This window comes from Rhinoraja longicauda, chromosome 9, assembly GCF_053455715.1.
Source record: "Rhinoraja longicauda isolate Sanriku21f chromosome 9, sRhiLon1.1, whole genome shotgun sequence".
NCBI lineage: Eukaryota > Metazoa > Chordata > Chondrichthyes > Rajiformes > Arhynchobatidae > Rhinoraja > Rhinoraja longicauda.
In genome coordinates this window covers 65,457,297-65,481,976 of record NC_135961.1, presented here as the reverse complement: position 1 = coordinate 65,481,976, position 24,680 = coordinate 65,457,297, and the positions used below count along the sequence as shown (strand labels likewise).

Sequence of the window (24,680 nt, the reverse complement as noted above, 5' to 3'; positions counted from 1 at the left end):
CCTCATCTCAGTTCTAAATGGCCTACCCCTTATTCTTAAAACTGTGGCCCCTGGTTCTGGACTCGCCCAACATGGGGAACATTTTCCTGCATCTAGCCTGTCCAATCCCTTAATAATTTTATACGTTTGTATAAGATCCCCTCTCATCGTTCTAAACCCCATGTGAATGCAAGAATCGTCTTTTTAAGGCAGAGGAGATAGGTTTAAGGTGAAGGGGAAAAGATTTAATAGGAATCTGAGGGGTAACTTTTTCACACAGAGGGTGGTGGGTGTATGGAACAAGCTGCCAGAGGAGGTAGTTGAGGCTGGGACTATCCCAATGTTTAAGAAACAGTTGGACAGGTACATGGATAGGACAGGTTTGGAGGGATATGGGCCGAGCGCAGGCTTTTTTTAAATTTAGAGATACAGTGCGGAAACAGGCCCTTCGGCCCACCGAGTCCGCGCCGCCCAGCGATCCCCACACATTAACACTATCCTACACACACTAGGGACAATTTTTACATTTACCCAGTCAATTAACCTACAAACCTGTACGTCGTTGGAGTGTGGGAGGAAACCGAAGATCTCGGAGAAAACCCACGCAGGTCACGGGGAGAACGTACAAACTCCGTACAGACGGCGCCCGTAGTCAGGATCGAACCTGAGTCTCCGGCGCTGCATTCGCTGTAAGGCAGCAACTCTACCGCTGCGCCACCGTGCCGCCCTTGTGGGACTAGTGCAGCTGGGACATTGTTGGCCGGTGTGGGCGGGTTGGTGGGAGGGGCCTGTTTCCGCGCTGTGTCGCTCTACGACTCTAGCCATGCGTTGCCCAGAGGGCGCGGGGCGGGGAATGCAGACTCACCGTACTCGGGCTGTCCCTCGGGCTCCCACCTGCGCTGCGTCACCGCGCCGCGGTCCCACGTGCCCGCGGGGTTGAGGAAGTTGCTGTCCTCGGCCCGCTGGCCGCGGTGCTCCGATGCCGTGGCCGCCGTCTTCTGCCACCAGCCCCGCCAGCCCGGCGAGGGTCCCGGCCAGCTGGGCTTGGCCACCTTGCGCAGCTCCCTCTCTGCCTCCATCTCGGTCCCGTCCACCACCTCGATGGTCACCTGCACGGCGGGAAACAACCAGTGTCATGGCGCACTGCGCACGCTCTCAGGCGGCAAAGGGCTCGAAGGGCCGAATGGCCTCCTCCTGCACCTATTGTCTATTGTCTATAAAGGGAGAAGGTTTGAGTCTTCGAAGGAGTAAGGAGGTCCTTCCGCAGTCGTACGGGACCCTGGGGTACTGATTTTGAATGATCAGCCATGATCACATTGCTGGCTCGAAGTGCCGAATGGCCTCCTCCTGCACCTATTGTCTATTGTCTATTGTCTAATGGTGAGACCGCACCAACAGTGTATTGTGTGCAGTTTTGGTCTCCTAATTCGAGGAAGGACGTCCTTGCTATTGAGGCAGTGCAGCGTAGGTTCACCAGGTTAATCCCCGGGATGGCGGGACTGTCGTACGAGGAAAGATTGGAAAGACTGGGCTTGTATTCACTGGAGTTTAGAAGGATGAGAGGGGATGTTACAGAGACGTATAAAATTATGAAAGGACTGGACAAGCTAGATGCAGGAAAAATGTTCCCAGTGTTGGGGGAGTCCAGAACCAGGGGCCACAGTCTAAGAATAAAGGGGAGGCCATTTAAAACTGAGGTGAGAAAATACTTTTTCACCCAGAGAGTTGTGAATTTGTGGAATTCTCTGCCTCAGAGGGCAGTGGAGGCTAATTCACTGGATGATTTTAAAAGAGAGTTAGATAGAGCTCTAGGGGCTAGTGGAATCAAGGGATATGGGGAGAAGGCAGGCACGGGTTACTGATTGTGGATGATCAGCCATGATCACAATGAATGGCGGTGCTGGCTCGAAGGGCTGAATGGCCTCCTCCTGCACCTATTTTCCATGTTTCTATGTTTCTATGTAAAATAGACACACAAAATGCTGGAGTAACTCAACGGGTCAGGTGGCATCCCTGGAGAGAGGGAATGGGTGACATTTTGGGTCGTTACCCTTCTTCTGACTAGCAGTCTGAGGAAGGGTCTCATGTCCATAAATGATAGGAGCAGAATTAGGCCATTCGGCCCATCAAGTCTACTTCACCATTCAATCACTGCTGATCTATCTCTCCCTCGCAACCCTATTCTCCTGTCTTCTCCCCGTAACCCCTGACACCCGTACTAATCAGTTCTCGACCAGAAACGTCACCCATTCCTTCTCTCCGGAGATGCTGCCTGTCCCGCTGAGCCACTCCAGCATTTTGTGTCTATCTTCGGTGTAAACCAGCATCTGCGGTTCCTTCCTATACAAAAGATAGAAGGTTCCTTGCATGGGGTGGAATAGCACAATGAAAAAAAAATGAACCCAATCACATCGTCAGGTACTGAGGCCCCGTTAAGAAACCATTTTAGTTTTAACGGCACGGTGGCGCAGCGGTAAAGTTGCTGCCACACAGCGCCAGAGACCCGGGTTCGATCCTGACTACGGGCGCTGTCTGTGTGGAGTTTGTACGTTCTCCCCATGACCTGCATGGGTTTTCCCCGGGAGCTCCGGTTTCCTCCCACACTCCAAAGACGTGCAGGTTTGTGGCTAATTGGCTTTGCTAAAAATTGTAAATTGTCCCCAGTGTGTGCAGGGTAGTGTTAGTGTGTGGGGATCGCTGGTCGGTATGGAATCGGTTTGGGTCGAAGGACCTGTGTCTGGCTGTATCTCTAAACTCAACAAAAAATTATTGTCAGTCTACCTCTCTGAAACGCATAAATGGCGACCCAAGGAGCTGCAGATGCTGGAATCTTGTCTGGAACACAAATTATTGGCCTAGCTCAGCTGGTCACCTCTGCAAAACGTGGATAGATGACGTTTCAGGTCGGGGCTGAAGAAGGGTCTGAAAGACTGGAGCGACTAGGCTTGTATACACTGGAATTTAGAAGGATGAGAGGGGATCTTATCGAAACATATAAGATTATTAAGGGGTTGGACACGTTAGAGGCAGGAAACATGTTCCCAATGTTGGGGGAAGTCCAGAACCAGGGGCCACAGTTTAAGAATAAGGGGTAGGCCATTTAGAACGGAGATGAGGAAAAACCTTTTTCAGTCAGAGAGTTGTAAATCTGTGGAATTCTCTGCCTCAGAAGGCAGTGGAGGTCAAGTCTCTGAATGCATTCAAGAGAGAGCTAGGTAGAGCTCTTAAAGATAGCGGAGTCAGGGGGTATGGGGAGAAGGCAGGAACGGGGTACTGATTGAGAATGATCAGCCATGATCACATTGAATGGCGGTGCTGGCTCGAAGGGCCGAATGGCCTACTCCTGCACCTATTGTCTATTGTCTAAGATGGGTCCCGACCAGGAATGTCACCTCTCCATTTCCTCCAGGGATGCTGCCTGCCCATTTGTGTTCTATGCAAGATTCCCACCTGAGGCTATCAAAAATAAAGTGTGCCCAATGGCAAGATAGACAGAGTGTGGGAGTAACTCAGTGGGTCAGGCAGCATCGCTGGAGAAAAAGACAATAGACAATAGACGATAGGAGCAGGAGGAGGCCATCCGGCCTTTCGAGCCAGCACCGCCATTCACTGTGATCATGGCTGGTCATCCACAATCAGTACCCCGTTCCTGCCTTCTCTCCATGTTTCCTGCCTCCAGCATTTTCAATCCCTTAATAATCTTATATGTTTCAATAAGATCTCCTCTCATCCTTCTAAATTCCAGTGTCTACAAGCCCAGTCGCTCCATTCTTTCAAAATATGACTGACCAGCCATCCCGAGAATTAACCTCGTGGACCTACGCGGGTCACGGGGAGAACGTACAAACTCCATAGTCAGGATCGAACCCTGGTCAGTTGTGCTGTGAGGCAGCAACTCTACTGCTGTGCCACCGTGCCACCCTAAATGTTCTGGTGGCCTGGCGGTGAAGTCATTGAACCATGGAATCATTGATATGAGTTTTAGTCATATCAAGCCAGCTGCAATTGGAAATTAATTAAATAAATCCTTTGCTCTATCTATTGTGCGAGTCTGACTTGATCATTTTCATTGACAGCATATCTGATCTGTTTGGGCAGCATGCAAAACAAAGATTTTTATTTCACCTCAGTACACATAACAATACTGAATCTCAGAGAAATCTAGACTGAGCAATGGTGGACACAACACAACTGTCTTCTTGTAATAGGGGAAGAAAACTGCAGTTGAAGAACTGAAGAAGGGTCTTGACCCGAAACATCACCCATTCCTTCCCTCCCGAGATGCTGCCTGACCCGCTGAGTTACTCCGGCTTTTTGTCTTCTTGTAATGTCCCAGGTAGTTCACAGATGTCCCTCACGGAAAAAAAATGAAAGTACAGATAGTAGAAACAAGGAACTGCAGATGCTGGTTAAAACACAAAAAAAACACAGTGCTGGAGTAACTCAGCGGATCAGGCAGCATCCCTGGAGAACATCAACTATGTCTGGGGAAGTGTTCCGACACTGAACGTCACCTATCCATGTTCTCCAGAGATGCTGCCTGACCCGCTGAGTAACTCCAGCACTCTGTGTAACATCACCTATCCATGTTCTCCAGCGATGCTGCCTGACCCGCTGAGTAACTCCAGCACTCTGGGTAACATCACCTATCCATGTTCTCCAGCGATGCTGCCTGACCCGCTGAGTTACTCCAGCACTTTGTGTCCTTTTTCCATGGATTGCAAAGGTTTAAGAGGACGATGGGCCAAACGCAGGCAAATGGGACGAGCATAGTGTGCCAAGTTGGTCAGCATGGGCAATGTGGGCCGAAGGGCCTGTTTCCGTGATGTGCGGCTCCATCGCTCTGTTAATTCCCGTAAATATTCTGTTGGGTGGAACAGCGTGGAGCTGGAGGAGCAGACACATCCACCCAGTGTGATCAAGATATGTCACAGGATCAAAGGATCGCCGGCAAACAGATTTATTTGAAATATCTTCAGTCCATGACTCTGCCAGAAGGCGCAGCCTATTGGAACTGCCTCAAACTAGCCATTCCATCTTCTCCCCATTCTGTCTGCCACGCAGAAGCCAATCCTTTCTCGTGAGCTCGGATCACAGCTAGTATCTGGTGCTGGGAAGCCTCACCGCCCATAAAAACATGGACATTGCCTTCAGCTCGCCCCATCCAAAGGCCTGTTCAGTTTAGTTTAGTTTAGTTTAGTTTAGTTTAGTTTGAATTAATCTAGTTTAGTTTCATTGAGTTGAGTTGAGTTGAGTTTGGTTTAGTTTGGATTGGTTTAGTTTAGTTTAGTTTAATTTAGTTAAGGGCAGCACGGTGGCACCGCGGTAGAGTTGCTGTCTTACAGCGCCAGAGACCCGGGTTCAATCCTGACTACGGGTGTGCTGTCTGTACGGAGTTTTCTCCGAGATCTTCGGTTTCCCCCCACACTCCAAAGACGTACAGGTTTGTGGGTTAATTGGCTAGGTATTTAAAAAAATGTAAAATTGTCTCTAGTGTGTGTAGGATAGTGTTAATGTGCGGGGATCGCTGGGCGGCACGGACCCGGTGGGCCGAAGGGCCTGTTTCCGCACTGTATCTCTAAACTAAACTAGTTAAGATTAGTCTAGTTTAGATTAGATTAGTTTAGTTTGGATTAATTTAGTTCAGTTTCGATTATATTGTATTACTTTTGTTTAGTTTAGATTAGTTTAGTTTAGATATGTTTAGTTTAGTTCACAGATACAACATGGAAACAGGCCCTTCGGCCCACCACCGATCACCTGTTCATGCTAGTTCTATGTAATCCCACTTTCGCATCCACTCCCTACACACTGGAGGGCAACTTACAGAGAGCCGATTAACCCACAAACCTACAGCGGAGAGGGAGGGCATGAATCAGGGAGGGGAGTCAGGAAGAACGTGGGGAATTATACAAGGAGCAGTAGACCGCTCCTTGCGAGCGGGCAAGATCATCTCTGACCCCTCTCACCCTGGCCACAAACTCTTTGAAGCACTAGTCCCACAAGGGCGGCACGGTGGCGCAGCGGTAGAGTTGCTGCCTTACAGCGAATGCAGCGCCGGAGACTCAGGTTCGATCCTGACTACGGGCGCCGTCTGTACGGAGTTTGTACGTTCTCCCCGTGACCTGCGTGGGTTTTCTCCGAGATCTTCGGTTTCCTCCCACACTCCAACGACGTACAGGTTTGTAGGTTAATTGACTGGGTAAATGTAAAAATGATCCCTAGTGTGTGTAGGATAGTGTTGATGTGTGGGGATCGCTGGGCGGCGCGGACTCGGTGGGCCGAAGGGCCTGTTTCCGCGCTGTATCTCTAAATCTAAAATCTAAATCTACTCAACAGCCAAAAGACTGTAGCCTCCTTTTGCTCCGGTATTTTATTTCATTCTTCACATGTTTAAATTATAATGTTTTATTCTTAATGCTTTATTCTTAATTGTTTACTGTATGTTCGTGTTGTTATTTGTGAGCGGAGCACCAAGGCACATTCCTTGTATGTGTACATACTTGGCCAATAAAACCTATTCAATTCAATTCAAATACAAGGAAAGTCAGTGTGATTATATCTGGCAACTCAGCTTTGGTGCAAGTTGGTCAAGGTGGTGGTGTCAGAGGTATGACACAGACTAGTGAGCATGTTGCTGCAACTTCACCCTTCCTCAACAAGGTTAACCCGAGCTCCACAGAGGCCTGACTCTGAGTGTTCAGAATGCCAGTGTGGTCCTGACACGTGGTCTCCTGTTTTTCGTCCTCGCCCCGCTTTCATCTCTCCGACCGTCCATCTAGGGCACTTCAGCAAAGCTTTGCAGAGTTGCCGCCTCAAACTCTTATCAATGATTCCGTGGTTCAGTGACTTCACTGCCAGGCCGCCACAACATTGAGTCTGAAGAAGGGTCTCGACCCGAAACGTCACCCATTCCTTCTCTCCCGAGATGCTGCCCGACCCGCTGAGTTACTCCAGCGTTTTGTGTCTACCCACAACATTTAGGGCGGCGGTAGACTTGTTGCCTTGCAGCGCCAGAGACCCGGGTTCGATCCCAACCACGGGTGCTGTCTGTATGGAGTTTGCACGTTCTCCCCGTGGCCTGCGTGGGTTTTCTCCGGGCGCTCCGGTTTCCTCCCGCACGCTCCAAAGACGTGCAGGTTTGTAGGTTAACTGGCTTCGGTAAAAATCGTAAATCGTCCCTAGTGTGTGTAGGATCGGTCTGTCGTATGGGGTGACCAGGGGTCGGCGTGGACTCGGTGGGCCGAAGGGCCTGTTTCCCCGCTGTATCTAAACCTTCTCTCCAGAGATGCTGCCCGTCCCGCTGAGTTACTCCAGCATTTTGTGCCTATCTTCGGTGAAAAACCTGCATCTGCTGTTCCTTCCTGAACTAAGCCGCTGAGAGACACAGAATGCTGGAGTAACTCAGCGGGACAGGCAGCGTCTCTGGAGAACTTGGAGAGGTGAGGTTTCGGGTCGAGACCCCTCATCCGACTGGCCATTGAACCATTGGATTGCTGTCCAATCTCTTCCGTTCTGCTCCTCTGCCTTGACGACCACTTTGTTTGGCTCTTAAAAGGCGTCTGCATCACTAACCCCTCGCCCCTCTGAAGCCGGGCCATCTGTTTTTCTTACCATTAATACTTCCTGACCAGCTGAGTGCTTCCAGCACTCCCAGCCTTTTCTCCCAATGAAAGTGGTCCCCTGACGCCACGTCTGGTAAATCTTAATGCTAATTCATCTTCCGATGCACAAAGAAACACAGCACTGGAGCACAGAGCACGGGTGTGAAAGGCCACTGACTTGAAATGATAATCCGGTTCCCCTCTCTCTGGAGATCTTAACTCACCTGCTGTGTATTTGCACCATTTCCTGTTTTATTTCATACTTCTAGCATCTGCAGAGAGTGGGGGTTTTTTTTTCCTCTCTCTCCTCAACGTCTTAGCAACATCATGGTTCATTTAAAGAGCAGGCAAGGCCTTTCACCCAGAGTAAGGGGGAATCGAGGAACAGATCGGGTGGACGCACAGAGTCTCTTGCCCAGAGTAGTGGGAATCGAAGGCCAGAGGACACAGGTTTAAGGTGAAGGGGAAATGATTTCATAGGAATCTGAGGGATAACTTTTCCACACAAAGGCTAGTGGGTGTAAGGAACAAGCTGCCCAGAGGAGGTAGTTGAGGCTGGGACTATCCCAATGTTTAAGAAACAGGCACAGGTACATGGATAGGACAGGTTTGGAGGGATATGGACCAAACGCAGGCAGGTGGGACTCGTGTACCTGGGACATGTTGGGCAAGTGTGTGGGCAAGTTGGGCCGAAGGGCCTTTTTCCACACTGTGTCACTCTATGACTATGGCTCTCTAAAATCCAGAGGACATAGGTTTAAGGTGAGAGGGGAAAGATTTAATAGGGACCTGAGGGGCAACGTCTTCACACAAGGGTGGTGAGTGTATGGAACGAGTTAACAGAGGGCGTCACGGTGGCGCAGCGGTAGAGTTGGTGCCTCACAGCGCCAGAGACCCGAGTTCGATCCTGGCCTCGGGTGCCGTCTGTACAGAGTTTGTACGTTCTCCCCGTGACCTGCGTGGCTTTTTTCCGGGTGCTCCGGTTTCCTCCCACACTCCAAAGACGTGCAGGTTTGTAGGTTAACTGGCTTCAGTAAAAAACTAAAATTGCCCCAGTGTTGGTGTGCAGGGATCGCAGGTTGGCCACATAGGTTGAAGGTGAGGGGGGAAAGATATAATAGGAACCTGAGGGACAGATGCTTCACACATAGGCTGGTGGGTGTACGGAATGAGTTGCCAGTTTAGGCAGGTACTTTCGCAGTAATCAAAAGATATTTGGGCAGGTGCATGGAATATAGGGGTTGCCAACTATCTCATCCCAAATAAGGGACAAGGTGACATCACCGCCCCGAGCCCCACGTGACCTCACCCAGCCAGCGGCCACATGCTCCAACTCCACCAATGGCGGCCGCCCGGGCCAGGAGGCGGGTTGCTACGCAAACTTCCGTTAGGCAGCGCCCAGGCCCCTGGGCCTACACTGTCTGGACCTACAGCGTCCGGGTCTACAGCGTCCGGGCCTACAGCGTTCGGGCCTACAGCATCCGGGCCTACAGCATCCGGGCCTACAGCGTTCGGGCCTACAGCGTTCGGGCATACAGCGTTCGGGCCTACAGCGTCCGGCCCTACAGCGCCCGCTGGGCCTAATATGGGACAAGGGCGGTCCCATACGGGACAAACCAATACAAACCAATTTAGCCCAAAATAAGGGATGTCCTGGCAAATACATGACAGTTGGCAACCCGTAATGGAATGGAATAGCCTTTAGATGAGGCATCTTGGTCAAGTTGGGGTAAAAGGCGTGCTTCCGTGCTGTATGACTCTATGACTGCTGCAATTAATGCCTTTTATTAATGTTTTGTTGATGAAACACTTCTCTAACAAAGCATTAGTTAGACTGAAGACACAAGGAACTGCAGATGCCTGAACCTTGTATAGAATACAAAGTGCTGGAGTAACTCAACGGGTCAGGCAGCATCTCTGGAGGACATGGATAGGCGACTTTTCGGGTCGAGACCCTTCTTCAGACTGATGCCAAGACAAACTCTGATCTCCCTGTAAATAATGGGCGCAGCGGTCGAGTTGCTGCCTTACAGCGCTTGCAGCGCCGGACACCCGACTACGGGCGCCGTCTGTACGGAGTTTGCACGTTCTCCCCTTGACCTGCGTGGGTTTTCTCCGAGATCTTTGGTTTCCTCCCACACTCCAAACACAATTAGTACAGGTTTGTAGGCTAATTGGCTTGGTAAATGTAAAAATTGTCCCTAGTGTGTGTAGGATGGTGTTAGTGTGCGGGAATCGCCGGTCAGTGCGGACTCGGTGGGCCGAAAGGCTTGTATCTCTAAACTAAACTAAAACTAAATCCATATCCCTCCATTCCCAGCATATCCACCTGCCTATCTAAAAGCCTCTTAAACGCCACTATCGTATCTGCCTCCACCACCATCACTGGCAGCGCGTTCCAAGCACCCACCACCCTCTGTGTAAAAACACCTGCCCCACACATCTCCCTTCATCTTTGCCCCTCTCGCCTTAAAACATCTATGTTACCGTGTCTTTGGCATTTCCATCCTCGGTGCTGACTGACGGTGCCTCCCATAATTTCATGTACTTCTATCAGGTCCCCACTTCAACAAAGTAGAACCTGTTCTCACATCAAAGAAACCTTCAGGGCCCTGGTGAGACCGCATCTGGAGTATTGTGCGCAGTTTTGGTCTCCTAATTTGAGGAAGGACGTCCTTGCTATTGAGGCAGTGCAGCGTAGGTTCACCAGGTTAATCCCCGGGATGGCGGGACTGTCATATGAGGAAAGGTTGGAAAGACTGGGCTTGTATTCACTGGAGTTTAGAAGGATGAGAGGGGATCCGAGAGAGACGTATAAAATTATAAAAGAACTGGTCAAGCTAGAGGCAGGAAAAATGTTCCCAACGTTGGGGGAGTCCAGAACCAGGGGGGCACACTCTAAGAATAAAAGGGAGGCCATTTAAAACTGAGGTGAGAAGAAACGTTTTCACCCAGAGAGTTGTGAATTTGTGGAATTCTCTGACACAGAGGGCAGTGGAGGCCAATTCACTGGATGAATTAAAAAGAGAGTTAGATAGAGCTCTAGGAGCTAGCGGAATCAAGGGATATGGGGAGAAGGCAGGCACGGGTTACTGATTGAGAACGATCAGCCATGATCACGATGAATGGCGGTGCTGGCTCGAATTGCCGAATGGCCTCCTCCTGCACCTATTTTCTTTGTTTTCTATGTTAAGGTATTTAAACCCACAAACGCTGTCAAGAATAAATGTTCCCAGTAACACTAAGCTTATTAATTCAGTGGCACAGATTTAAGATGATTGGGAATATCACCAGTGTCCGGAGAACTACATCAGTTTATTTTCCAACACTGGATTGTCATCTGGAAGGCAGTGCATAAAGGGGACAAACGCAGTAGGTCTAATATGAGATTTTCGAAAGGCCAGCTAAATCTCCGAGGGCAAAATCGTGCAGGATTGCAAAGAAAGAACAAGGAACCGTGATTAATTAAAAAGCTTCACCAGTGAGCTGGCACAGGCAGCCATCGTATGAAGCCGGACTTCTACATATCTGGAGTATTGCATGCAGTTCTGGTCACCCCCCCCCGCCCACCCCATCGCGGGAAGGATTTGGAGGCTCTGGAGAGGGTGAGAGGAGGTTTACCGGAATGATGTCTGGATTACCAGCTGTTAGCTACAAGGAGAGATCGGCACGGTGGCGCAGCGGTAGAGCTGCCGCCTTACAGCGCCTTACAGAGACCCGGGATCGATCGAAACTGTGGGGTTTTCTCCGGGTGATCCGGTTGCCTCCGAGTCTGCGCCGACCAGCGATCCCCGGACATTGACACCATCCTACACCCACTAGGGACAATTTACAATTCTACCAAAGCCAAATTAACCTACGAACCTGTGTGTCTTTGGAGTGCGGGAGGAAACCATTGCACCCGGGGAAAACCCACACAGGTCACGGGGGAGAACGTACAAACTCCGTACAGACAGCAACCCGTAGTCAGGATCGAAATTGGGCCTCTGGCGCTGTGAGCCAGCTGCTCTACCACTGCGCCACCGTGCCGCCCTCAGTATGGGTTTGGTTAATGTTCTGCCCTCTGCTATTTTAGCTCACTGTCTTCGCACGCTTGTTGACTGAATTGGTTTATTTTAAACAAGTTGACTGCTTTGTTAAATCAGAGCGTGCAGGAATTTGAACTTTAGCATATTAAGCAGCACACTAAAAATAGCAATTATTATCCGCTGAGATGTAAACATGCATTTCGTTGGTCAGTAAAACGAGAGCAGCGATGACTTCACGGTTGTGCTTTGCCCTGCGTTTAGATTTAGAGATACAGCGCGGAAACAGGCCCTTCGGCCCATCGAGTCCGCGCCGCTCAGCGATCCCCACACACTAACACTATCCTACACACACTAGGGACAATTTTTACATTCACCCAGTCAATTAACCTACATACCTGTACGTCTTTGGAGTGTGGGAGGAAACCGAAGATCTCGGAGAAAACCCACGCGGGTCAGGGGGAGAACGTACAAACTCTGTACAGACGGCGCCCGTAGTCAGGATCGAACCTGAGTCTCCGGCGCTGCATTCGCTGTAAGGCAGTAACTCTACCGCTGCGCCACCGTGCCGCCCACTGGATGTCAGATGCTGAAACATGGTTTAGTATTTTGGTGTTGCAGGTGGATAGGGTGGCAAAGAAAGTTTTGAGTACAATGGCTTTCATCAGTCAGGGGTTTGAGTATAGTAGATGAGACACAAAAAGCTGGGGTAACTCAGCGGGTCAGACAGCATCTCTGGAGAGGTTACGTTTTGGGTCAAGAACCTTCTTAGAAGTTGGGGCGTTGCCTGACAATGGTACAAACGTTGGTAAGGTCACTTAATACGACCTGAAAATGCCGTCTAGGTCACAGCCTCAGAATTAAAGGACGTCCTTTAGGAAGGAGATGAGGAGGAATTTCTTCAGTGGTGAATCTGTGGAATTCTTTGCCACAGAAGGCTGTGGAGGCCAAGTCATTGAATATTTTTAAGGCAGAGATGGATTGATTCTTGATTAGTACTTGTGCCAGGGGTTGTGGGGAGAAGGCAGGAGAATGGGGTTAGGCGGGGAAGACATATAAGTCATAATTGAATGGTGGAGTGGACTTGATTGGCCAAATGGCCTCATTCTGCTCCTATAACTTATGAACATATTCATACGGAAAGGAGTGAATGTAGTTGTTCCATGAGCTAGTCCCATTGATGGCCTCCATAGCCTTCTGTGGCAAAGAATTCCACAGATTCACCACCTTCTGACTACAGAAATTCCTCCTCATCTCCTTCCTAAAGGAACGTCCTTTAATTCTGAGGCTGTGACCTCCAGTCCTAGACTCTCCCACTAGTGGAAACATCCTCTCCACATCCACTCTATCCAGGCCTTTCACTATTCTGTATGTTTCAATGAGGTCCACCATCATCCTTCTAAACTCCAGCGAGTACAGGCCCAGTGCCGACAAACGCTCATCATAGGTTAACCCACTCGACCGCTCATACCGATCAGCTTTCGTTTGCGTGAGGCGTAAACATTGTACGCAGGTACTGATTTTATTCACTGTTGGACTAACCCTGCTGCATCCAGTCCATTACACAGACCATACTCCCCACCACTGATTGTGAAAAATCAGCCGTGATCACATTGAATGGCAGTGCTGGCTTGAAGGGCCGAATGGCCTCCTCCTGCACCTATTGTCTATTGTCTATTGTCACCCATAGTCAGGATCAAACCCAGGTCTCCGGCGCTTCAAGCGCTGTAAGGCAGCAACTCTACCGCTGCACCACCGAGTCTTGGCATCATGTTTGGCGCCATCATTGTGGGCGTAAAGGCCTGTTCTTATTGTTGTACTGTTCCACCAACTATTTCCAATGTTAAACACCGTGTTGAGAGATTCAAGTCATTTGGCACTGTACCTGTATGTTGGGGTTTTGTCCATTGATGTCGGCTTTGGACAGGTCAGGGAAGTTCTCCAGATCCAAGAGGAACGTGCGTGGGCTGTCTCTCTGGAGGGGAGCGTGCGCATCGTCTTGCTGAGCCTGGGCCTTCGCCAAGGTTCTGCCGTCGTTCTGGTAACGGGCAGAACCGGCCCTCCCCTTGGACTCTCGCACCGACCCGGCCGTCCGAGCAGAATTGGAAAAGGAAGGTTTCTCATTCTTGACATTGTTCTGCAAAAAAATCAATAACAATCAGGACAATTCGACTTTGATCAATCGGATCGTTGTAAATGTACAGAAGCATCCACTGTCCAGTAGAGTGCCCAACAAACTCAATGATTTACTTTAGACTTTAGAGATACAGCACGGCCACAGGCCCCTCGGCCCACCCAGTCCACGCTGATCATCCAGCTGATCATGCTGTACATCAGCACTATCGTACACACCTACACAAGGGCCTGTTTCCACACTGGGACATGTTGGTCGGTGTGGGCAAGTTGGGCCGAAGGGCCTGTTTTCCACGCTGTATATCTCTATAACTCATAGAAACATAGAAAATAGGTGTAGTAGTAGGCCGTTCGGCCCTTCGAGCCAGCAACACCAATCAATATGATGATCATCATGGCTGATCATCCTAAATCAGTAGTGTAAGAAAATAACTGCAGATGCTGGTACAAATACGAAGGTATTTATTTCACAAAATGCTGGAGTAACTCAGCAGGTCAGGCAGCATCTCAGGAGAGAAGGAATGGGTGACGTTTCGGGTCGAGACCCTTCTTCAGACTGACCTGCTGAGTTACTCCAGCATTTTGATCCTAAATCAGTACCTCATTCTTGCTTTCTCCCCATATCCCCTGATTCCTCTTTCACTCCTCCCCTCACCAACACCCTTTAATCTCCGTTAGTCCTCTCTTCTCACCCTTTTGTGATCATTTTCATCACTAGCCTTTGTTCAAACATCTGCCCATCAAATCCCCTTCCCCTCACTTCCATCCACCTATCACTTGCCAGGTGTGTAGGAAGGAACTGCAGATGCTGGTTTACACCGAAGGAAGACACAACATGCTGGATTAACTCAGCGGAACGGGCGGCATCTCAGGATAGAAGGATTTGATTTAGATTTTTGATTTAGAGACACAGCGCGGAAACAGGCCCTTCGGCCCACTGAGTCCACACCGCCCAGCGATCCCCACACATTAACACTATCCTACACACACTAGGGACAATTTACCCAGTCAATTAACCTACTTACCTGTACGTCTTTGGAGTGTGGGAGGAAACCGAAGATCTCGGAGAAAACCCACGCAGGTCACGGGGAGAACGTACAAACTCCATACAGACGGCGCCCATAGTCAGGATCGAACCTGAGTCTCCGGCGCTGCATTCGCTGTAAGGCGGCAACTCTACCACTGCGCCACCGTGCCGCCCTAAGGAGTGGGTGAGGTTTCTGGGCGAGATCGAAGAAGGGTCTCGACCTGAAACGTCACCCGTTCCTCCCATCCAGAGATGCTGCCAGAGTTACTACAGCATCTTGCATCCCATCACTTGCCAGGCTTCGTGCCGCTCCCACCTCTCCTCAGTAGATGATGGCGGTTGCCGGTAGAACTGAACGTGGTAGGCAGGTCGGGGTCACCCGCCATCCCTGTCACTCCCGTCACCCAGGCCCAAACCGCCTGGAGCGGAGGAAGAGCTTCCTTCACGCAGTCCAGCCACTGTCACAGTCTCCTCAAGCAAGCAGACTAGCCTTGTGGGAGAAGAAACATAGAAAATAGGTGCAGGAGTAGGCCATTCGGCCCTTCGAGCCTGCACCGCCATTCGATATGATCATGGCTGATCATCCAACTCAGTATCCCGTACCTGCCTTCTCTCCATACCCCCTGATCCCTTTAGCCACAAGGGCCACATCTAACTCCCTCTTAAATATAGCCAATGAACTGGCCTCAACTACCTTCTGTGGCAGAGAATTCCACAGATTCACCACTCTCTGTGTGAAAAAAAACTTTCTCATCTCGGTCCTAAAAGACTTCCCCCTTATCCTTAAACTGTGACCCCTTGCTCTGGACTTCCCCAACATCGGGAACAATCTTCCTGCATCTAGCCTGTCCAACCCCTTAAGAATTTTGTAAGTTTCTATAAGATCCCCCCTCAATCTTCTAAATTCCAACGAGTACAAGCCGAGTCTATCCAGTCTTTCTTCGTATGAAAGTCCTGCCATCCCAGGAAACAATCTGGTGAACCTTCTCTGTACTCCTTCTATGGCAAGAATGTCTTTCCTCAGATTAGGAGACCAAAACTGTACGCAATACTCCAGGTGTGGTCTCACCAATGCCCTGTACAACTGGTGAAACGCAGTGCAAACCACCATCACGAAAAGCTGCCAGTCCCAACCGAGGAAGAGCTGCCACCTGGTCAAGGGTGTGATTAGAAGACCTGGAAGGCCCTCAATAGGCTTCGTACAGGGATGGGCCGATGCAAGACCAATATGAGCAAATGGGACTATGCAGATGCGGCAGACACAGAATGTGAATGTGGAACATCTGTACAATCCATGCCCACTTCTTGGTGAGCAAGACTGCCTTGACGATCTAGCGGTGGCAAACGAGAAGGCTGACCATTGTGCAAGAGCCTGGCCCAACATTTGAAACATTGATGATTGACCCAAAAAAAGAAATCGCAGTGGTATGAACATTGACTTCTCCAACTTTAGATAGTTCCTCTGTCCCTCTCTTCCCCTCCCCCTTCCCAGTTCTCCCTCTATCTTCCTGTCTCACCTATATCCTTCCTTTGTCCCGCCCCCCCCTGACATCAGTCTGAAGAAGGGTCTCGACCCGAAACGTCGTCCATTCCTTCTCTCCAGAGATGCTGCCTGACCCGCTGAGTTACTCCAGCATTTTGTGAAAAAAGACCCAAAAGAAGAAGACCTCTCCTCACCAACTTTCTCTCCCCCACCCGACTACAATCAGTCTGAAGGTGGGTCCCGACCTGAAACGTCACCTACCCATGTCCTCCAGAGTTGCTGCCTGACCCCACCGAGTTACTCCAACACTTTGTGGTCAATGCAAGTTTCCAGCATCTGCAGTTCCTTGTGTCTCGATGTTATTAACAGATGCCTGGCACGGGTCATGAGCCAATAGTTCAATCACAACTTTTTTATGAAATCAAATATACCTGATGAAAGCTTTCTGAAAATCAGGCAAACCAGTGCAAACTCACGATTCAATTACTGCCTTCCACCCACTGCCAAAAAGTTATGATTTGTTATGATTTATAGTCCAGCTTCTTTTAAAAGGATTTTTTTGCTTTTAAGTCTACTTTGCACACAAGCAACATTGTCCGTCAGTGAAAGCCATTGTTATAGACACAAAATGCCGAAGTAACTCAGCGGGTCAGGCAGCAACTCTGGAGAACATGGATAGGTGATGTTCCACAGAGTGCCGGAGTAACTCAGCGGGTCAGGCAGCAACTCTGGAGAACATGGATAGGTGATGTTCCACAGAGTGCCGGAGTAACTCAGCGGGTCAGGCAGCAACTCTGGAGAACTTGGATAGGTGACGTTTCACAGAGTGCTGGAGTAACTCAGCGGGTCAGGCAGCATCTCTGGAGAACATGGATAGGTGGTGTTTCACAGAGTGCTGGAGTAACTCAGTGGGTCAGGCAGCATCCCTGGAGAACATGGATAGGTGACGTTTCACAGAGTGCTGGAGTAACTCAGCGGGTCAGGCAGCATCCCTGGAGAACATGGATAGGTGACGTTTCACAGAGTGCTGGAGTAACTCAGTGGGTCAGGCAGCATCTCTGAAGAACATGGATAGGTGACGTTTCACAGAGTGCTGGAGTAACTCAGCGGGTCAGGCAGCATCTCGGGAGAGAAGCAATGGGTGTCGTTTTAGTGGGATTTGGGCCGAATACAGGCAGGTGGGACTAGTGTAGATGGGACATGTTCGTCGGGATGGGCAAGTTGGGCCGAAGGGCCTGTTTTCGTGCTGTAAGACTCTATGACTCCATAAAGATTAAGTACTCACTACCACCTTCTAAAGGGCAGTGGGCAATTGAAAATACTTGTTGGCGTTATGCCAATTTCCCGATATAAATGAACGATGGTATAAAGTCTGACATCATAGAGAGTCATAGTGTGATACAGCATGGAAACAGGCCCTTCAGCCCAAATTGCCCACACCGTACCAACATGTCCCAGCTACATTAGTCCCACCTGCCAGCATTTGGCCCATATCCCTCCAAACCTGTCCTATCCATGATCAGTCTGAAGAAGGGTCTCGACCCGAAACGTCACCCATTCCTTCCCTTCCGAGGTGCTGCCTGACCTGCTGAGTTACTCCAGCATTTTGTGAATAAATACTATCCATGACCCTGTCTGACTGTTACTTAAATGTTGGGATAGTCCCAGCCTCAATTATCTCCTCTGGCAGCTTGTTCCATGAACCCGCCACCCTTTGTGTGAAAAAGTTACCCCTCAGATTCCTATTAAATCTTTCCCCCTTCATCCTTAAACCTATGTCCTCTGGTCCTCGGTTCCCCTACTCTGGGCAAGAGACTCTGTGAATCTACCCGATCTATTCCTCTCATGATTTAATACACCTCGACAAGATCACCCCTCATCCTCCTGCGCTCCAGGGAACAGAGTCCCAGCCTGCACAACCGTCCCTTGTTGCTCAGACCCTCGAGTCCTGGCAACATGCTCGTAAGTCAGCAACATCTAGAGTTTACAGCAAATGACAATTAACTGAACACGGAGCTTGGATTTCAGGGTCTCACTCTCGTCAGCAGCAAACTGAATATCCATTGAGCCAGTGGTTCCGTTGAAGTTGCACAAGATACAGGAACAGTTTCTCCCCCTCTGTTATCAGGCTTCTGAACGGCCCTTCCATAAGCTAGGGTGCTGTCCGATTCACCTCTACCCCATTGCGGACATTGGACTTTGTCTCTGGAACTGGTGCGCTACAATGCTGAGAACTATATTCTGCACTCTGTATCTCCCACTTTGCTCTACCAATTGTTCGGGGGGAAAGAGATAGATCAGCCATGATTAACATTGACTTCTCTAACTTCAGGTAGCCCCTGCTTTCTCTCTCTATCCCCTCCCCCACCTCCTTCCCAGTTCTCCCACTAGTCTTCCTGTCTCCGACTACATTCTATCCTTGCCCCGCCCCCTCCCCCTCCCCCGACATCAGTCTGTAGAAGGGTCTCGACCCGAAACGTCAACCATTCCTTCCACTCCCGAGATGCTGCCCGACCCGCTGAGTTACTCCAGCTTTTTGTGTCTACCTTTAATTTAAACCAGCATCTGCAGTTTTTCTCCTAGCTATGATGGAGTGGCGGGGTAGACTTGATGGGCCGAATGGCCTATGACCTTATGGCTTGATTGTACTCGTGTACAGTATTATCCGTTTGTTTAGCAAGCAAATAAAAGCTTTTTACTGTACCTCCCATACCTATTTCCCTCTTTCCCCTCCCCCCTCCACATTTATTCCTTCTCTGTCTTCACTTTCACGACTCTTCTCTCCTTTTCTCCGTATCTCACTGGTCTCCCAATCAACCACCCCATCCCCATCACCTGTATCCACCTATCACTCGCCAGGCTTTGTCCTGCCCCTCCCTCTCCTCCAGCGTTCTCCCCCCCCCGCTACAATCAGTCTGAAGAAAGGTCCCGACCCGAAACGTCACCTATCCATGTTCTCCAGAGATGCTGCCTGACCCGCTGAGTTACTCCAGCACTCTGTGAAACGTCACCTATCCATGTTCTCCACAGATGCTGCCTGACCCGCTGAGTTACTCCAGCACTCTGTGAAGCATCACCTATCCCTGTTCTCCACAGATGCTGCCTGACCCGCTGAGTTACTCCAGCACTCTGTGAAACGTCACCTATCCATGTCCTCCAGAGATGCTGCCTGACCCGCTGAGTTACTCCAGCACTCTGTGAAACGTCACCTATCCATGTTCCCCAGAGATGCTGCCTGACCCGCTGAGTTACTCCAGCACTCTGTGAAACGTCACCTATCCATGTCCTCCAGAGATGCTGCCTGACCCGCTGAGTTACTCCAGCACTCTGTGAAACGTCACCTATCCCTGTTCTCCAGAGATGCTGCCTGACCCGCTGAGTTACTCCAGCACTCTGTGAAGCATCACCTATCCCTGTTCTCCAGAGATGCTGCCTGACCCGCTGAGTTACTCCAGCACTCTGTGTCTTTTCTTGATCTACTGTAACATGCTTGTGGTCCTATATTGCTTTTGGCTTCCGTGTTATATATAATCTGGTCAACATGTTACAATCTGCAACAGAGAAGTTCTATGCTACAATAATTAAGTAGTAAAACTGTCAGGGAAACATTTTTGTTTAACATCAAATTCTTAGTTTAGTTTAGTTTCGAGATACAGCGCAGAAACAGGCCCTTCGGCCCACCGGGTCCGCGCCGACCAGCGATCCCCGCACATTAACGCTATCCTACACACACTGGGGACAATTTACAATTTTAGCACGCCAATTAACCTACAAACCTGTATGTCTGGAGGAAACCGAAGATCTGGGAGAAAACCCACGCAGGTCACGGGGAGAACGTACAAACTCCGTACAGACAGCACCCGAGGTCGGGATCGAACCCGGGTCTCTGGCGCTGTGAGCTCTGCAAGGCGGCAACTCTACCGCTGCGCCACCGTGACACCCCCAGTTCCCTGATATATAACGAGGTTGTAAAACTGTGAGGGAAATAGATATTTTTTGACGTCAAATTCTATCTACCAATTGGTGACATTTTCTTGACAATGGGGCTGAGGTTTACAGTTTAGAAGTTAAGTTCCAAAGCTCGTGGAAGAGCAAAACTCCCTTTTCTGCGATGATGGAGTTAGAAAACTTGAAGTGCTCTGCATTTTCTCAGCCTAACACCAGTCCCTACACACCTTCACCACTTCCCTCTGGGAAACAATTTTCATGTGTTTCTAAACATGAGTTGGATTTTCGAGAGATAAAGGTCAGTGGTTCAAGCCCGTGTTATTGTTCTGCGTGCTTTGGGGCTTGCAATATAGATGACAGCCTTTTTCTCCCGTGCCCATTGCCTTAAGAATTGCCAGCAGCCCGTTGTAAATCAGCAACCTTTAATGACTCCACCTAAATAATACATGGAAACTTAAACACAACAACCAACAACAAGTGTGTTAACGTACGATGAGCGTTTGACAGCACTAGGCCTGTACTCGCTGGAGTTTAGGAGGTTGGGGGGGGAACCTCATTGAAACTTGCAGAATAATGAAAGGCACCGATAGAGTGTGTGTGGAGAAGATGTTTCCACTGGTGGGAGAGTCCAGGACCAGAGGCCACAGCCTCAGAATTAACGGCCGCTCTTTTAGAAAGGAGGTGAGGAGGAACTTCTTTAGTCAGAGGGTGGTGGATCTGTGGAACTCATTGCCACAGACGGCTGTGGAGGCCAAGTCAGTGGATATTTTTAAGGCAGAGACAGACAAATTCCTGATTGGACCAGGTGTCAAGGGTTATGGGGAGAAGGCAGGAAAATGGGATTGGGAGGCAGAGATCAGCCATGATTGAATGGCGGATTGGACTCCATGGGCCGAATGGCCTAATTCTATTCCTATAACTTGTGAACTTGTGAGCTGAAGCACAGAGATAATCACAAGTTCTCGGACAATCCTTGATCGGACTTTACTGGCTTTACCTTACACTAAACGTTATTCCCTTATCATGTATCTATCTGCACACTGTAAATGGCACGATTGTAATCATGTATTGTCTTTCCGCTGACTGGTTAGCGAGCAACAAAGGTTTTTGCACTGTACCTCGGTACACGTGACAATAAACTACACTGAATTAAACTAAACACCAAGTGACATCAATGGAAATAAGGAACTACAGATGCTGTTTTACAAAAGAAGACATAAAATGCTGGAGTAAGTAGCGGCACGGTGGCGCAGCGGTAGAGTTGCTGCCTCACAGCGCCGGAGACCCGGGTTCGATCCCGACAACTGGCGCCGTCTGTACGGAGTTTGAACGTTCTCCCCGTGACCTGCGTGGGTTTTTCTCCGAGATCTCCGGTTTCCTCCCACACTCCCAAAGACGTACAGGTTTGTAGGTTAATTGGCTGGGTGTAAATGTAAAATTGTCCCTGGTGTGTGCTTAGGAAAGCGTTAGTGCGCGGGGATCGCTGGTCGGCGCGGACTCGGTGGGCCGAAGGGCCTGTTTCCGCGTTGTATCTCTAAGCTAAACTAAACGAAACTTTTGGCATGTTTCCCAAGCTGTGAAGAGAACAGATGTGGAGACATCATCTGTCTGAAGACAAATAATGAAGTGCTACATTCCTTGGCCCCTTCCCACATGTGCATGATCCCCCCTCGTGACATTTATAAACAGATCACTGCAGCTCCCTGAACCTCCAGTGCAGCTAAACTGCAATTCCCCTCTCAAAGGTCATGGGAGAGATGGGACTTGCGCTTCGTCGAGCAACTCTCAGAGATTTCAGTGCGAGGTCTAGGAATTTTCTGCATCGAAGGTTCATAGCCGACTGTTTGCTGTTTCACAACAAGAGGTTTGTTCTTGCTCAAGTGTAACATTGGAAAGAAACCAGTTAGTAAAGGGTCATTGGTTTTCAACGACAGTTTGGTAAATGAGGTTATCCTTTAACTTTGTGCACCTCTTAAAAAAAATATACGTCTCACATCTCCTCTCGAAAGTTTACAATTTCCTCAACTGGAGGTCAGTTTTCACCAGGTGAGAGAGATGCAGGGAAATGAGTTTAGTTTAGTTCAGGTTAGTTTGGTGATATACAGCGTAGAAACAGGCCCTTCGGCCCACCAGGTCCGTGCCGACCAGCGATCCCCAACACACTATCCTACACCCACTACGGACAATTTTTACATTTACCAAGCCAATTAACTTACAAACCTGTACGTCTTAGGAGTGTGGGAGGAAACCGAGGATCTTGGAGAAAAACCCAAGCAGGTCACGGGGAGAACGTACAAACTCCGTACAAACAGCATCCGTAGTCGGGATTGAACCCGGGTTTCCGGTGCTGCATTCGCTGTAAGGCATCAACTCTACCGTGGGGCGGCACGGTGGCGCAGCGGTAGAGTTGCTGCCTTACAGCGAATGCAGCGCCGGAGACTCAGGTTCGATCCTGACTACGGGCGCCGTCTGTACGGAGTTTGTACGTTCACCCCGTGACCTGCGTGGGTTTTCTCCGAGATCTTCGGTTTCCTCCCACACTCCAAAGACGTGCAGGTATGTAGGTTAATTGGCTGGGCAAATGTAAAAATTGTCCCTAGTGTGTGTAGGATAGTGTTAGTGTGCGGGGAACGCTGGGCGGCGCGGACCCGGTGGGCCGAAGGGCCTGTTTCCGCGCTGTATCTCTAAATCTAAAAATCTACCGCTGTGCCACCGAGACTGCCTCTTGAAAGTTTACAATTTCCTCAACTGGAGGTCAGTTTTCACCAGGTGAGAGAGATGCAGGGAAACGAGTTTAGTTTAGTTCAGATTAGTTTAGAGATATACAGCGCGGAAACAGGCCCTTCGGCCCAACGGGTCAGTGCCGACCAGCGATCACCCCTTACACTAGCACTATCCCACACACTAGGGACAACTTTACAACTTTACCAAAGCCAATTATAGAGGCCGTGTTCCCTCGGTAACTACAGGGAACGCAACGGGAGAGGCAGTTGCGGAGTTTCACCGGCAGTTCAGCAGTTAGAACCATAGAAACAGAGGTGCAGGAGTAGGCCATTCGGCCCTTTGAGCCAGCGCAGCCATTCAATGTGATCATGGCTGATCATCCAAAATTAGTACCCCATTCCTGCTTTTTTCCCCATATCCCTTGATTCCGTTAGCCCTAAGAGCTAAATCTAACTCTTGGACTTTAACAAGTTCTTGTTAAAAGCCTTTTCTCTGCCCTACATTCATTCGGTTTAGTGCGTGAGAAAACCTGGCTTACAACACTCCCACTAGTAAGCCGACACTGCGTGTCTGCCACTGTAGAGCCATATGTATTTATGGTGGGGCAGGAGCGATCACGGATGAGGGTTGGGGTCGATGGGTGGGGTTGGGGGTAGGAGAGAACTTGGGGGGACGGGGGAGGATGTGTGGTGAAGGTGGATTTTAATATGGTCTATGCCTCAGAATTAAAGGACGTCCCTTTAGGAAGGAGATGAGGAGGAATTTCTTTAGTCAGAGGGTGGTGAATCTGTGGAATTCATTGCCACAGACAGCTGTGGAGGCCAAGTCAATGGATATTTTTGAGGCAGAGATTCTTGATTAGTACGGGTGTCAGGAGTCATGGGGTTAGAACTCTTTCTATTGCCTTCTTCAGTCTGAAGAAGGGTCTTGACCCGAAACGTCACCCATTCCTTCTCTCCACAGATGCTGCCAGTCTCGCTGAGTTACTTCAGCTTTTTGTTCCTATCTAGCAACAATTTACAATTTTTACCGAAGCCAATTAACCTACAAACCTGCACGTCTTTGGAGTGCGGGAGGAAACCGGGGCACCCGGAGAAAACCCACGCTGGTCTCGGGGAGATCGTACAAACTCTGTACAGGCAGCACCCATAATCAGGATCGATCCCGGGTCTCTGGCGCTGTAAGGCCGCAACTCTACCGCTGCGCCACCGTGCCACCACATCTTCCAGCAATTTGTGCCTTCTTTTGTAAAACAGCATCTGCAGTTCCTTATTTCCATTGATGTTTAGTGTTTAATTTAGTTTGATTTATTGTCACGTGTACCGAGGTACAGTGAAAAGCTTTTGTTGCGTGCTAACCAGACAGCGGAAAGACAATAATAATTACAATCGATTAGTACACGTGTCAGAGGTTATGGTGAGAAGGCAGGCCATGACTTGAATGGCGGTGTAGACTTGATGGGCCGATTGGCCTAATTCTGCTCCTATTCCCCATGACCTTATGACCTCTATTAATGGACGACAGCCAATAGGTTTGAACGATGGAAGGTATAGAAGAGACACTAACAGTTAATCCCTTTAAGACAACGGCCGGCTGTTGAGATTAAGTAGGCAGGATATACATGGTGATAATATGGAGCGAGATTGTCACACGCAGCCAGCAGCCTCAAAGAGACTGATGATAACAAGGCACTGATACATCAAAAGTGGGCGGCACCGTGACGCGGCGGTAGATTTGCTGCCTCACAACGCCAGAGA

At 49.6% G+C, this 24,680-nt stretch overlaps 1 protein-coding gene across 1 annotated transcript in view; it reads right to left on the bottom strand.

The window, feature by feature from the left end:
* Positions 1 to 24,680, bottom strand: part of ism1 (isthmin 1) — an 85,841-nt gene that overhangs the window by 19,481 nt on the left and 41,680 nt on the right. Inside the window, 2 exon segments of the mRNA XM_078405995.1 lie at positions 845 to 1,088; positions 13,494 to 13,745. Of these exon segments, the coding sequence (XP_078262121.1) occupies positions 845 to 1,088; positions 13,494 to 13,745 (496 nt within the window).